This window comes from Leopardus geoffroyi, chromosome A1, assembly GCF_018350155.1.
Source record: "Leopardus geoffroyi isolate Oge1 chromosome A1, O.geoffroyi_Oge1_pat1.0, whole genome shotgun sequence".
In the NCBI taxonomy this organism is placed as follows: Eukaryota; Metazoa; Chordata; class Mammalia; order Carnivora; family Felidae; genus Leopardus; species Leopardus geoffroyi.
In genome coordinates, this window is record NC_059326.1 from 81,826,598 (window position 1) to 81,842,435 (window position 15,838).

Consider the following 15,838-nt stretch of genomic DNA (forward strand, 5'->3'; position numbering starts at 1 on the left):
GAGTGGAGCGCGCAGTGGCAGGTGCATGTGGGCTGGGGCTGCGGAACAGGAGCTAGAAGAAGGCCTATTTTTAGAAACACCTAAGCACTGTGTTATCTTCTTACTCCTCAAACAGGAAATGTTGCCTTTGAAAGCTATAAACAGACACAGGAGTGGGACTTGCTCTGTTATTGGATCCCTGTGACTGTGACAGGGGCTGTTAGGAGGACCACCACAGAGACCCATCCAGGAATCTGCGGTCGGTCGGGTTACACGCTTCTGTTACAGCCGCACCGTGTAATTTGGCTAATGCGTTTGCTTTGTTTGAGCTGACATTCAAAACTTCCATTAGGGGACTAACAGGCTAAAATTGATTTTCAGCATATTTCTGAGAATCTCTCATGTCCCTGTGTGCTTCCTGACTTTACCGCCCGGGCTGCTGCACCCCGAATCCTCACGGAGCAGACAGTGGAGTTGTGAGGAAGGCCTGACTGCCGTGGTGCGGTGGTTCAACCGTGTTCTGATGGCGTTCTGAATTCAGGGTCTCCTCGTCCTGCCTGGGACAGCAGAGAAGCAGGGGGGGATGGCCGAGAAGGAGGGGGGACGGCAGGGAAAGAGGGCGGGCGGCAGGGAAGGAGGGGGGAGGCAGGGAAGAGGGAGGACGACAGAGAAGGATGTTCATGCTGAGACTCCGGGAACCCCTTTCCCTTCTCGGGGTAGCAGTGACTGCATCTAAAATAATCAGGGGCCTTATGTGCCCCAGAAGTGAAGTGTCCTCTTTGGTCTGCGTCCAGAGCATGAGGGGACACTGCTAGCTCTCTGCTGTGTTTGCCCCATTCTACTTTGGCCACAGTTTCTTTCTGAGTTTCTCTGTTAGGGATACGTCTTTGAAAACACATTGAACTCCATTTTACCCACTAGAAAATGCCAGAACCCTAAGAAAGTTATCTGTGGTCCCCACACTGGATGGAACCTGGTAGAATCTGTGTCTCCAGGGTGAGAGGGAAGTGTGAGGCAGTCCCCACAGGTGCGGGGGCGCAGACCCAGCCCTGTGAGCATGCCCGCAACCCTGCACACATGTGAGGGGCTAACCAATGGCATTATTGGGATATAGTTCATATGTCATAAAGCCCACCTCTTTAAAGAGTACAGTTCAGTGGGTTTTAGTACATTTACCAAGTTCTGGTACCATCATCGTAACAGAGTTTGAAAACATCTAAATCATCCGAAAGAAACCCCGTGTGCTTTAGCAGTCCCCACCCCCCAGCCCTGGCAGCATGGACCTGCCTTCCTGGTGTGCCGTGTAGACGAGTCAGTGTCTCGGCCCCTGTGATTGGCTTCTTTGGCTTGGCCAGGTTTCAGTATGCACATCTCTGCTGATGTTGGCTGTTTGTAGGCCTTCGGAGAAACGTCTATTCAAATCCTTGTTATTTGTCTTTTTATTTCTGAGTTGTGATGGTCTGTCTTGTATCCCAGGTACGATCTGTTACTAGATGTGGTTTGTGTGTGTTTTTTTGTAGGGGAGCCATGGGGGCCATTCACACACCCTTGGGGGCCACTCAGGCAAAGACTTGACCTGTATGTGGTTCACCTGTGGTCCCCCAGGGACACGGAAATCTGTGGCCGCTCCGGGGTCATGTCCCACCCCCCCCCTCCCCAAGCCCCATGGGAGGGCGTCTCATGATCTCCCAGGTGATGGGGGGGCTACCTCCTGCTTCTGCACGCCCAGAACAGAGCCGCAGCTATAACCCCTTCGCTTGCCCCCTGGACTTGGTTCTTGGCACCAGGGTGTGGGACTGCTGTTCTGTTGGAAAGGACATTCGGACGGTGCTCTGCACTTCAAAGGGGCCTTCAACTCCCTGCCATAGCCTTTCTTCCGGAGCCCCGTGGGTGGCTTCCTGCCACCCCCTCCCCTCCCTTCTGAGCAGACAGGCGAGTTGCCCTTGTAGCTATTGGTAAAGGCGGGTTAGCTCTTTGCAGACCTGCTGGTCTACATGCATCCTAGGCCACGATCCCCCCAGAGGTGAGGAACTGTGGCTAAGCCCATTTTGTGGGCTCTTCTCCCTGAACTACAGGCTCCGGCCCTGCTGGTGACCTCTGATCTGTGTACGAGTCCAGGCCAGTGTTAGGGACACTGCCGTTAAGAGAACAGCTAAGTAGGTATATTTATTCTGACACTTAGTAGGTTTACAATTAATAGCTGGAACAACCCTGCGTTTGTCACTTGGACACAGTGTCTGCCATTTGGTTCAGCAGCAGGATGTAAAGACCCTTGAAATATTGAGGTTCATAAGGAGTGTTAGTAACGCCTCTTAGGAAGACAGAGCTTGTTTTCACGTCGAAGGTTAGACAGGTGGGAACTCAGGGAAAAGCAGACGCTGAGAGGCAGTGCTTGCTGGGTGGTTTCTTCCCAACACTGGGGCTCCTGGGGAGGACAGAGCCCTGTAGGACTCACCCAGGGCCGTGGGCTCCCGGGCGAGGCCCGCACAGAGCTCAGGGCACAGCAGTCCTAACCTTACTCATTTCTCATCAGCAGTTTCATGAAAGCTGATTTGCTGGAGTCTGCTGCTAGGATTTTCCTTTACCTTTGAAACTGTGGATACCGGAGAGGCCGTGATCTTGCCTGTCGTACAAGGAAAAGTCAGAGGTCCTGCCCAAAATCAAGGCTTTTGGTGCCTCGAGGCTCATTAGTGAGAAGAATGGGCAGGAGCCGTCCTGTCTCTCTATTGATTACATTTTGGAGAAATGGGGAGATGAGGATACCGTGGGGGAAGATAAAGTAGACCCTGTTCCAGAAATTACCTTAATCGAGGACCCTTAGGGAGGTTGGCATTCTGATGCACAGATTGCAGACAGAGGACATCTGAACCCCACGCAGAGCACCCAAAGTTCTCAGAGGACACGCTGGGAGGTGTGAGGAGCCCTTCCCAAGTCAGAGGCCGCAGCACAGTGAGCGGAAAGGCAACATTTACGAAACAGCACCAGAAACACAAGAGAGCAGGGTCCCTTATGTCTCGTTTTCCCGTATTTATGTCCCCTGGTCACCATTGGTTTAAAACCTACTGAAATGTATTTCTTGCCTTGAAGAGTTTGAAAACCCCTGGGTTCGCGGTCAGGTTGATGTGAATATGATTTTCTCCTTTGTGCAAACCTTTCTTGTCACGCCCTGTGCTGGCCACACGGCACCCGGCTCTTGAGGAGCCTGACCGTGTGCTGGGCACGGTCACAGTCATGGCAGCGTCCGACCTGTCCCACGTGGGAGCCGTGGGCCCGGACTTCAGCAGGTGGCGGCTTCTGCCCGTCCTTTGGGGATTGTTGTCGTCATCGTGTATCTGGGAATCAGAACTCTGAGCACGTGTGAGGGGAATCATCGCTCTCCGTGGAGTTAGAGACTTGACTCCACTGGTTTTGTGACTTGGTTTCTCAGTCTAAAGGCCAGGTCTTGCTCAGTACTCGTAGGCAGGTCCCTGAACTTCTTAGGAGTTATGAGAAAACAGCCGGAGGGACGGTGATGGAGTGAAGCCGTCCTTGGAAAACCTCCTTGCTAGGGTGGGGTGCTGTTGCTCAGGGTTGACGTCATCCTACTGGACTTTGAGGGACACCAGCGACGATCTGCCCTCAGGTGGTGCACACTGAGGTCACCTGCTGCTGAGGTCACCTGCTGCTGGGCGGCACGGATGACCGCGGGCAGTGGGGCAGTGGCCGAGTCGAAGTGGGCACACTGGGCAGCGCGGACCAGCTCTGCCCCCAGATCCCTGCTCTGGGACGTGCGGCTGTCTCTGTGGGGACCACCCGCCCCATCTGGCGGGTCTGCGAAGCCCCTGCATCTTCTCCACGAGAGAAACAAGTGTGATGTGGTTGTGTCCAGGCCGATTGGGAGGATTCGCTATTTATGAGTCTTTTTCCGGAAAAGGGTTGGGGGGAGCTGGTACTGACACATGTCCCATTTCTTAGCTGCCGGGCCATGGGGCTGCTCTGTGTCAGGCTTTGTGTTTGGCTGGTTCTTAATTGAAGGTGCCGGGAGCCCCTGAGGCTTGAAGCTGACACAGGAAGGTGGCGTCTGGCGCCTGCAGGGAGGGCAGTGAGAAGGGCCTTTCCTGTTGTCCCCCCTCCTTAGCAGAGCCTGGCCTGAGCCCTGTGACCCGCGTGCATCCTTGAGTGTGCTTGGGGCATTTTTGCGTCTTCCCTGGAGACTTGCCCACCTCCCCCAGGCCATGCCCTCACCAACGTGTCACCAACCCCCTTCCTCAGCTTGTAGCATGAGTCCTGTGGCAGGCGCCCAACTTGGTTCTATGACCACAGCCCCCAAGGCAGGGAGTTCACTCCACCAGGGGTGGGAGGGAGTCTGAAGAGCCAGCAGCTGTGTCCCGGGAGCAGGTGGGCGCGGGAGCCTTTCCTGCTGTAAGGGCAGGAGTGTGGCTGGTGTGGCCTCTGACAGCCTACGGGGGCGCGAAGCTGGCCTTCTTGCTGCTGTCTGCCACCTGAGGTCTGGGGGAGCGGCAAAGGAGGCAGGCGGCCGTGCCAGGCTTATGTCCTTTCCTGCTGGTTTTCTTAGTTTCTTTGATATGGCCGTGTGATGAGCCAGCTGTTACAATGGTTCTGTACTTTTATTTTCTGGAACATTCCTGGTCCTGATTCTGTGCTCTGCCCTGGAGAGTGAGACCTTCAGGCAGAGCCAGAACCTTGGTGACTCAAACCCCAGGACTGTACTTGAACTTCATTCAGGGTCAGGGTCATGAACTTGAATACCCACCCCCCATAGTTGAAAGATAATTTTCAAAAAAGGTAAAGAAAGCCATGATTCTCGTGCAAATACCAACGGACACGGGTTTAAGATTTTATTTTGCTTGTAGTGAGGGAACCGGATACTATAGCTGAGGGGGTGAGGCACTGGCGGACAGACTCCAAAATTTCTAATTAATTTCTGAAAAAAATTCATGTGGTACAAACATGGCAAAAATGTTCACACACTAAATCTGCTGGTTAATTTCTATGCTCTGTGGTTTTCTGTGTCTGAGTCGCTCATGGGTGCTGCCCCCATATGAGTGAAAGTGGTTGGAAAAGTAGACAGTGCTCAGTGATGGGGACCAAGGGCCAGGCCAGCTGGACACTGCAGCTCTGACCACACCTGTGCCAGGCCCCCAGCCCAGAAGGATCAGGATCCATCACTGACCTCTGATGCTTGGCCCCCACTTCCAGGGGTGGGGCTAGCCCTGGAGCTCGGTCCTGCCCCCGGCCACACCTCCTACATGCAGGGCACCCTGCCAGCTCTGGACGAAGGCTCCTTTCTTTCTTCCAGTGGGCTCGTGCTGAAATCTGTGCGTCTGTGTAGAGACGGGCCTCCAGGTACTTTGTCAGTCTGTCCTTGACACTCCACTGTCTGTCCACATGGCACAATCAGTGAATGGACAGGACGGGGCCTGGACCCTTCCTTTTCTCACCAGGATCACACACTTAATTGCAGGAGAGTCTTTGGTGGCCTGGCCTTTGCCTGACGTCAGAGTCGCTGCTCTGCTCCATTGGTCCTTTTGTTAGTTGTGGGCAAGGCCACGCGGTCACCTAGTCTAGTGTCATCACTCATTTTCAAGAAGACGGTTGACACTGAACCCTGTTTAAGCCATTCTGCTGACCTTTGACGTCTTCCTGTTGGGGTCCAGGCCCACATGGCAGTGGCCCTTGGTTTGGGATTGCTCCCTGTCAAGGGGCGGGTTCTAGCAAAGTCTGCTTGAAGATAGGAGTGCTCGGGGGTCCAGGAGACAGGAGTCAGGATCTAACTGAATGCCTCAGGACACACTCAAGCCTGCACCCTGGATCTCATGGAACCGAATGTCACTTGGGCCGAGAGGACTGCGGCAATCATGGAGAGTGGTCGGCCTGTCCCCGAGGCCCTCGGCCGCCAGATACAGGCACCATACTGTCAGAGAGAGTGCCACCACGCACGTGAACCTGTACATGTCTGGGATTTTCAGGCAGCAGAGGTTCAACCCCAATGTCAGAACTATCTTTAGAAAAGAAGGATCAAAGGAAGGAGCCCTGCAGGCTGTTCGGAGAGCTGGGTCAGCGTTCAGAGAGCGGCTCTGACAGTTTCTACGTGGCTCTCGTCTCGTGACATTGCAGTGACCCTTTCTCAAAGCGGCTGCCTTCTGGGAGGGTGGAGCTGCCTCCGCTCCTGGGCTGGCCGGGGGGGTGGGAGTGGTTGCACCTCGCTTCTCTTCCTGCTCTCTGCACATGCTCCCTCCACTGGCTCCAGGAAGACCGTGTCCTCCAGCCTCACGCGGAATCTTCCAGGAGGCTCTGGGGCCCCAGGGCTGCTGCCTGCGGGCTCCCTGCAGACCCTCTTCCTTCCCCGACCCTTCAACATCCTCCCTGTCTGCTCCCTTCTGGCCATGTGACGGTCACAGGAGAAGCTGACAGGCATGTTTAGCGCTGCCCCCGCCCGCCCACAGCTTCTGCAGACACGCCTGCCTGTGACGGGCAGGTAAGCAGATTCAGATTCTGAGCAGGTGCCTTGGGGCTCTGGCCACTGCAGGTCCGGTGAGATCTGGTGGTCCAGCTTTACAGCTTCCAAAGCCCCTGCCCTGTACCTGCCACTGGGGCCCCCAGGGGAGCAGCGTTGACAGGTCTTGTCTGAGGCTGTGGCTCTCAGGGGTACACAGGAGATGCACACCCTCCCCCCATCACCGGGGTGACTCATCATCTGCCCACAGACTCATACAGAGCACGAACCGGGCACCACAGACATGAGGTCTTTTGTATGAATCCCACTGTGTCATGCCCCCTGCTGGATTTCTCACTTCCTACAAGGTTTCTGTTTGTAGAATCTGCAGAGAAGGCTGGAAAGGGGAAAAAGGTTCAGACACAAGCACGGCCTCTCCCACTAAGAGGACGAAGGAGGACGAGCTGGAACCACAGGACTGTGCGTGTGGTGGGTGTGTGCACGAGCTGCGTGACCCTCGACCGTGGCACTGCCCACGTGTTCCCGGGATGACAAGTGGCGACCTCGTGTGCATGTGGCCGCATGCCACTCGCTCAAGCATGTGTATCGGTCATTGCCAGTGACGTGTAACCCACCCACCCCAGGGGCCACCCTTTTGCGTGGACACTCGTCGGTGTCTGCTGGAACGTGTTCCTAGTGCTGTGCGCCCGCCATGCCCCCAGTCAGAATATTTTCCTCCAGAAGAAACCACCCATGGTCACTTGTCCAGCCCTTGGCAAGCCCTGTCTGGACTTGCATGTCCTAGATAGTTCGCATGAATGGAACCCTACAGCACGTGGCCTTTTCTCTCGGCTTCTCCCCCTTACGTGCATTTTCAGGGTTCACCCGTGCTATAGTGCGTGCTCTTTTCATGGCTGCATAGTAAGTCCATTGTGTAGGCGGAGCAGCCTTGTCGTCTGTCCCTCGGTTGGTTGACATTCAGGTTGTTTCCACTGTTAGGCTGTTGTGAATGATGCTGCTGTGGACACACGTGTATGTGCTTATGTGGACCTGTGCTTTCACTTCTTTTGGGTGCAAAACCAGGGGTGGGATCTCTGTATCGCTTGGGGACTCCACCTTCACCCTCCTGGGGAAGTGGCAGACTGTCCCCTCCACTATCCCGCCATAATGGTGAGGCCCCAGCCCCCTGCACCTGCCCCGGTGGCGGGGGGGGGGGGCGGCGTGAAGTGCGGTGTCCTTGTGGTTCCGATTTGTACCTCACACCCACTCGTGATGGTGAACGTCCAATGTGCTCTGTTGCCTCCCAGCTTGTCTGAATATCCGTTCAGCGATGTGAACGGACTGGATGTCGGATCTTTGGTGAATTTAACCGTTTCAGAGTCAGCTGCTTTATCAAGGTCAGAAGTGGACGACGGAGGGTTTGCTGTGTTGCCATAAACTTTCTGTCCACCGAGTCATGTCTACACGTGTTCGGGATTTAACACCCTCTCTGTGTAAGAGAATACGTTCACACAACAACCAGCATCGTAAGAGCCCATTAGTGACACACAGTCTGCTGGAATAAACTGCACCATCTGCCTGCATCTTTCCAGATTAGACGTAAATGTACTGCACATGTTAGTGAAACGGTCCAATTTGTCTACAGTGTTTTCTGTGCCGTGGAACAAAGGTGGGACTTTTTATTCCCAGCTCAGTGGGACAGAAGCGCTGAGCCCTCCGGGTCATGTGACCCATAGGGCACTGTGCCATCACCTCAGAGGACGCATTGTTCACACCTGGATCTGCCGGTGGGTACGCAGGTTGAGAGAGCCCAGCCCCATGGCATGCGGGGGTTCTGCTCTCCGGTCTTGCTGCTGAAGAGGCTTCCTTGTTTGTGGTTCCTCCTGGTGCCTTGTTTCTGGAACAGCATGCCCACCTGGAGCAGCCTGCACCCAACAGTTTCACCGAGTCCCCTGCCCCCCCCTCCTGCCCCCTGTTGTAGTTTTAGGCATTTGCCCCCTTGTTCCTGTAGGTGAGAATCTCATTCATGTGGAAATAGGAAGAGACTCCTCCCCCCTCTGACCCGCCAGGCAGCAGGGGCGGGGGGGCAGGGCTCCGTGCTCCCGGTGAGTACAGCGCGGGGGTGGGGTTTGCTGCATAGGTCAGGTACACACTTTAGAGTGGGCTTGGTGCTGGCCTTTGTGGGTGTGCAGGTGCCCCCTGTGCAGACAGGGCGCTGACAAGGAACGATCAGTGTTGGAGCCTGTACTGCTGCTGAGTGTCCCTGGCCATCTCCAGGGCTCCAGGGTTCATGTCACGGAAGGCGTCCCATCCAAGACGAGTCCCTAGAAAGAGAGGCTGGCGTGTCCGTCTTCCTGCCCTCAGGGGTTTTGTGACAACCCACACCTTCATTCTCAGGGCTCCCGGTGACAGAATTGCCTTTTTGTGTTCAGCAGAGTTGCAGAACAGACCAGGTGATGCATACTTGGTTCAAGACCGGTGAGGGGCGCCAAGGTGGCTCAGTCAGTTAGGCAAACAACTTCAGCTCAGGTCACATTCTCACGGTTCATGAGTTCAAGCCCTGTGTCAGACGCTGCTGTCAGCACAGAGCCCGCTGTGGATCCTGTGTCTCCTTCTCTCTCTCTGTCCCTCCCCCTCAAAAATAAACATACATTAAAAAAAAGAAATTGTGTAATTGGGGCTAATAGGTACTAAGTGTGCAGAGTAGCAGAGGATTGCTGACGAAGTGGACACAGAAATGTTGAATCACACGTCCATAGTCACGGGGCCAGTCAGCTGCAGGGCACACGCATGATGTGGGCGTGATCGTGAACCGCTTTCTCCGGGGGCGTCTTGTTGGACGTGTCGTCTATATGTTTTGCACACCTGGTCTTAGCTTCCTCAGAATTGGACATTTTTGCAGAGAACAGCACGCGGAACTCACCTGGGTCTTGGGCTGAACCCAAAGACGCTTCCTGCGTGTCAGGGCCACACACGAGACCCCTTGTAAGCGCCGTTCCCTGGTGTCTCTCCTTGGGCGCTATTACACTGACCACTTGGTGAGCAGAGTCAGCCGGAAGCAGAACGTCACCATGGCCTTTCTGCCCACCGACTCGTAGTCTATTCGTAGAAGCAGCAGGTCTGGCCGAAGCTTGTGGGTCATTGCTTCTTTTTGTTCCTTGGGGAACAGCATGAAGGTAGCTTCCTTACACACAGCCTAGTTTTCATCCAGTAAGTACGTGGCTCGCTCCCAAACGGGTTTTTTGTTGCAGTGACATAGGCAAGCCCCAGTGCTTGTTGGTGTTCAGTCACTTTTCTGGGCTGGTCTTGTCCCGCAGGTGGACATAGTGTCCCGACGTGCAGTAGGTAAAGTCGTGGGCTGGACGCAGCCAGGAGGCCCCCCTCCACGCACCGCAGACACGTCCCCTGTCTGGGAGGATCGGGGCTTCCAGAGTCGGTGTTGTGGCTGAAGCCTAGCGGCTGGCTTTGAAGTAGGAGCAGGGCCCTCGGGGTTCTCATTTTTGTGTTACAAGTCATGTTTTAATGCTTTTCTTTCCTTTCCGGTTCCTCTATTATGTGCTCCTTTTCAGCGTAAGTTCCGGAATCTGTGGGAATGAGAAGCATCCGCGGCTGTGTCTCGAGCATGAAGGGATGTCCGGGACTTAGATTTGTGTGTAAAGCTCTTACGCCGCTGTGTCAGCACCTGTTACTGGTGGCCTCACCTGGACGGGGAAGCGGCAGAAAAGGCCATGGGCGGCGGGGACACGGCCTGGCCCTTGCATCGTGGGCTCCTGGGGCGCCACATCCAAGTTCCTGCCAGTTTGGGGGCCCAGCCCGTTCCCTCCGGCGATCTTGCACCATTTCCCATGTCCCTGTCGCATGTCTCTGTAAACGGGTGGAATTCTGGGGACCGAGTCGGTCTCTGCCCTCAGTCCGCGTGAACATCCAGCAAAGCCAGGCCCAAGAGAAGGCACAGAGGGAAAGTGCGTGCAGGCGGCTACCATGGACCCCGCGGTGCTGGGGGCACATCTGTAGACTTCTGACCCCGCGAAGCCGGGAGGTAGGCCCGCGCCATGCCACGCAAGCAACAAGAGCAAAACAGTGTGAGTGAGGCTATCCTCGCCTCAGCCCACAGGGACACTGCTGGCCTGTGTGACCCTGTCCACCTGGCTCCACAAGTGAGGGTGGGCGCCACGCCGGGCGGAACACTCTGGCTCCCCACAGCCGTGCGGTTCTCTTCCCGCTCCTGTTCTCCATTTCCCGCTTTCGTTCCTCGTCAGCCACCATGAGTGAGGGGCTGTCACTGTCCTCAGGGGCCGTGAGGCTGCCTGAGGCCAATGTCTTAGTGACAGCTGGGTCGGAGCTGTGACCTGACCCGCCTTTCTTCCTGTCCCGTCACCCTGACCTTCTGCAGTGCTGGTGTTCCCACCTCCTCCCCCCCATGACTCACTGTACCCCAACAGGCTGACGGAGTGTGAGGCCAGGACCTGGGGCTGGGCTGCTGGTCTGGGGGTCCCAGGACCTGGGGCTGGGCTGCCAGTCTGGGGTCCCAGGACCCGGGGCTGGGCTGCCGGTCTGGGGTTTCCGGGACCTGGGGTTGGGCTGCCGGTCTAGCAGGACCAGAACCCGGGTTTGGGCTGTTGTATGGAGGGGGCCGGGACCCAGGGCTGGGCTGCTATATGGAGGGGGGGGGGGTTTCAGGACCTGGGACTGGGCTGCTGTATTGGGGGTCCCGGGACTCGGCACTGGGCTGCTATATGGGGGTCCCAGGACCCAGGGCTGGGCTGCCGTTCTGGGGGTCCCAGGACCCGGGGTTTGGCTGCTGGTCTAAAGGGACCAGAACCTGGGACAGGGCTGCTGGTCTTGGTGGGGGGGACCAGAACCCGGGGCAGGGCTGCTGGTCTTAGAGGGGGGACCAGAACCCAGGGCTGGGCTGCTGTATGGGGGGGGCCAGGACCCAGGGCTGGGCTCCCGGGTGGGGATCCCAGGACCTGGGTTAGGCTGCTGTATGGGGCTGCCAGGTGGGGGTCCCAGGATCTGGGCTGGTCTGCTGGTCTTGGGGGTGCCAGGACCTGGGGGCGGGCTGCTGTATGGGGCTGCATTTTAGTCTCTCATCTGTGGCTGCAGTGTCATAGGCACCTCCGTGCTGAAGGCACAGGGTCTGGTTCGGTGTTTTAAAGGTTCTCCTTTCAGAAGACATTTACCGGGTGCCTCGCGCACGTGATACTGAATAGTAGAGTCAGACGCTGGCCTCCTGTCTTCCCAAGAGGGCCCTTGAGCAGGGGGACCCGAAACGGCTCAGCAGCTCCATCGTGAACTCACAGTTTCACCCTCTCGTTAAAGACCCACCACCATGTTTCTAAGGGGGCTGCCTTTTCTGTTGGAAGTGTTGGGACCGTGCTGGGCCTTCTGTCTGCGTATGAGCCCAGCCACGTCTGTTCCCCTGACCACCAGCTTGTAAGGGCTTCCCTGTCGGGTGCAGACCGCCTGGCTCGGCCCAGTTCCTTGAGGAACTTAGCCCGTGGGGGTGGAGTGACGGGAGCCCGCTCTTCCCATGAGCGAGGACGCGCCTTACAGCTCGCGCTCCGCAGAGGGGCCGTCACCTGTGCTGACGGCGCTCTGTTCTCCGCAGTGTGCTGGCGAGGAGAACTGTGTGGACAGCCGGACCATCTACGTGGGGCACAGGGAGCCCCCCCCAGGTGCTGAGGCCTACATCCCGCAGAGACACCCCGACAACAGAATCGTCTCCTCCAAGGTGAGCTGTGTCCCTGTAGCAGGTACCCGCCCCGCTCCTGCCCGCCATCCGGCGCCGTGGTGGGTGTCCACGTGGGGCTGGTACGCGTGTCCCACGCCTGTCCCCACAGCCGGTGACAGACCGCATTCCCGTCACCTCCCTTTAATCACCCCAGGGCATACGAGGCCTGCTTCTGCCATGTGTGTGTTGGCTGGCCACGTGCCTGTGTGTCCTGGTGCACACATCCATGTGGGGGACGCACGTGATCCCGGGCGCGTGTCCCCGTGCGCACATCCGCGTGGGGGACGTAGCACATTTTTTTTTTTAAACTATCAGAGCATCTGAAATTAAGACTTGAGAACAGACAAGCCTTTCTCTTTAAGGCAGTTTTTTTAATGGAACTATTTTATTTAAAACTGCCACAGAAAACAACAGTAATGACAACAGCCATAATAGCTTTAGTCACCAGAGTTGTTCATCAGGAAAATCCCAAGCGATGAGTGTAGCACGATGTTGCCCAGCCGGATAAGTGACAGGAAGCTCCCAGGCAGGTGTTGGCAGCGGGACCTGTGTGAACCTGATAGTCTCAGTTGACGCTCTCACTAGAGACCCCCCACTCACCCCCCCCTCAAAAGGACTCTCTAACGATTCTTAACAGTCAGCCCCTGTGCAGCACAGGCGCACCAAGAGTCAGGGAAGTGCGCCGGAAACGTGGACCCGGGTGCTGTGTGAGCGCGTCGAGGTGGCGCCATGAAACCACCCACGCTGCCCAGTGTCCATCCCGGGACATTTGTCAGGCCCTTCGGCCGCCGATGGCTCCCTGCCTCGGCTGGTTTCCCCCTCCAGGGACAAAGCCTGGCCTGAGAGTCCTAGCCCTCATCCCTTCGGGTTGGTGTGGAAAGTTCTGCCCAGGACTGAGTGGAAGAACCTTCTGGAAAACAAAGCACCTGGTTGGGGTGGTCTGAGGGCCTGCTTGAGGCATATGGTAGAAGGTAGCTGGACGCTGAAGGAGCCTTGTTTATGACCAGCGCCCCTGTCACTGTTTTCAGGGGAGAGAACCAGACTCGGTGATTTCTAAATGCCGTTCCCGACTCTGTCCTGATTCGAGTGTCACAGCCAATATATTATTTCCATTTGTTCCTTTCAAATACTCCCGCAGTGACTTTGAGGTGTCCCGTCTTCTTTCCACGCTCTATGAGTTGCCGCCTTTGCTCCCCCTGTGGTGGCACCCGCTGTCCCCTGCCCTTCCCGCACCGGGGCCCCCATGCTGCCTCGGTTCCTGACGACGGCAGGAACCCCTCAGAACAGGGCCTGGAATACCTCAGAACAGGGCACCTGGGTGGCTCACTCGGTTAAACATCAGACCCCAGCTCAGGCCATGATATCACCGTTTGTGAGTTCAAGCCCCGCATCGGGCTCTGTGCCGACAGCTGGGAGCCTGGAGCCTGCTTCGGATTCTGTGTCTCCCTCTCTCTCTGCCCCTCCCCCGCTCGTGCTGTCTCTCTGTCTCTCTCTCTCAAAAACAAATAAATATTAAAAACAAAAAGATGGCTCAGAACATATGGGAAAAAGAACTGAATTTGTAAAACCTGAGTTTACAACAGTTCTGGAGAATGTTTGCTGTAACATATGTGTGTTTCCTTGGGAAGAAAACATTTCTGTCAGAAGAAAAGACTGCTGGGCAAGACTTCTTCCGTGCACAGAAGTCTCCACTCAGTAAGCCTGATTGCATTTAATCAGAGAGCTTTTATTGTGTGAAAAGTTACACCAGGGGCAAAATTGCCAAGCTCGCCGTGCTTTCCCGGCAGTGCCGGTGCTACGTCGCCAGTGATTGGAGTTCCGTTTCCTTTCTGGGGGAGACACACTGGGCAGGGGCCTGGGATGAAGCAGAAACAAGAACTGAGTCCCCAGTGCATCCCTTTTCCTTTCCTTCTGACGACACACAGAACCCCGTGCCCAGGACTTGAGCTCGAGCATGAGTGGATCCGGCTTCGGGAGAAGGTCGGGTGCTGCCTCATCAGTTCCATAAGGTTGTACATGGGACACAACATCCATGTGGCCCCCACTCTGCCCTCAGGACGCCACAGATCTGATACTAGGCTAAGGCTATGCGGTCACTGCATACTTTCGAGAAAGCTGCATCACTTGTGACTTTTGGCCAGGGAGGATGGTGTCTGCCAGTCACACGTGGGCAGATGGTGGTCCTAGGACTTGTGAGAGCATCGTGTCTGCTCCACGGCAACCTCGTGATGCCACCGCCATGCAGGAGCCCAGCCCCTTGGAGGAGGAACAGCTTGAGAACAGAGCCTGCAACCGAGCCTTAGCAGCGAGCCTGACCCTGACCCTCACGTCCACAGGCCTGGCACCGCCTCCTGCCAGCCCAGCACACTGTCTGCTCAGCGTGTAACCCTAGTGACCCCAGTCGGGCGTGACTGGTTTCCATGTCCTGTTCTCCCAGCCGTGAGTGAGAGAGAGAAAGAGAGCCCAGCTCCACGTGTGGATTTCCTTCCACAGAGCTTCGCTTGGCCTGCGGGGCAGCATCAGGGCCGTCAAGACAGCACGGTGGGGGAGCTGCTCTGAGGCACCTGACGGTCAGGACCGCGTGGTGCTGTCCATGTGTTCCCGTCTGGGGGTAGAGAGCAGTGCCGGGCTTGTCCAGACTTTCTTCCTGGCCATGACTGGGACAGACCGGCAGGCTGTGTTTTGTCCTGAGCCACACTCCCGGCGGGAATAGAACCATGGCCACCACCACAGACAGAGCCGGGTGCTCGGGAGGTGTCTGTGACATGGGGCACACGCACCATGGTGCTCAGTGTCCGCGACGTGACAGAGGTGAGAGCAGGGGCTGTCCTGTGGGACTCAGGACTCCTCACAGGGTCTGCAGGGGCGAGGCGAGGACTTCATTCTGGCACGGCCGACACCAGGCACCTGCAGTCTGTGGACTGGGTCGGGGAGCTGGCGCTTGATGCCGTGGAAGGTCTGAGTCGCACGTGACATCCTGCCTGTGTCCACACTTTCCACACCCACTGTTTAACAAAGATGAAGCCGTCTGCAGCCCGTCGGCTCTACGTGTTGTCAGATGCGCCTTTTACGGTTTCTGTCCACATGGTGCTGACCCGTTTGCACAGTCACACGCACTTAAATGATTTCACGGGTTTTCACCCTGTCACACACCATCAGGAGTTAGTGACCCTCCTTTCAACCACATTAACCATCCGCGGTAATGACTTATTACAGTAATTTATCCCACGCAGTAAGAAGATTACAAAGTGTAATGTCTGAGCTGCCGTGTGGCCTCTCCTGCCTGATTAGAATTCAGCAATCATGTAAGTGGCTTTCAAGCCCAAATCTGGGCTGCTTCCCTTGCACTCTAGAATCTGGGAAGCCATAAGGAATCCAGAAACGGTAGCATTAAAACGGGACAAGACCGGATATACACGTAGCATTCCAGGCTTCACGAAACTCCCCACTTGGAAGGATTGCAGTGGATGACACTCTGTTTTATTTTCTTATACGTAAGATGAAAACTTTCTAACGTGGAAACCTTCAAAAATATGTAAAAAGTCAGTGATGTGATAATCTCTCACATCCTTCTCACCAGTGTCAGTGGCTGTCCCCGGGCGGCAGTGCTGGCTTCATCTGTGCGTCCACTTTCTACCCCACGCTTGGCGAGGCATGTCCTCTACAGCATTTGATTTTCATCTTTCGAT

The 15,838-nt window shown here is 56.1% G+C and overlaps 1 protein-coding gene across 2 annotated transcripts in view; it reads left to right on the forward strand.

Annotated features, from left to right (window-relative positions):
* The window catches only part of ATP11A (ATPase phospholipid transporting 11A), a 123,158-nt gene that overhangs the window by 47,055 nt on the left and 60,265 nt on the right, over window positions 1-15,838 (forward strand). For both annotated transcript variants that reach the window (XM_045482430.1, XM_045482431.1), the window contains exon 2: window positions 12,027-12,149. In XM_045482430.1, coding sequence (XP_045338386.1) covers window positions 12,027-12,149 — 123 coding nt within the window. The remainder of the gene's footprint in view (window positions 1-12,026; window positions 12,150-15,838) is intronic.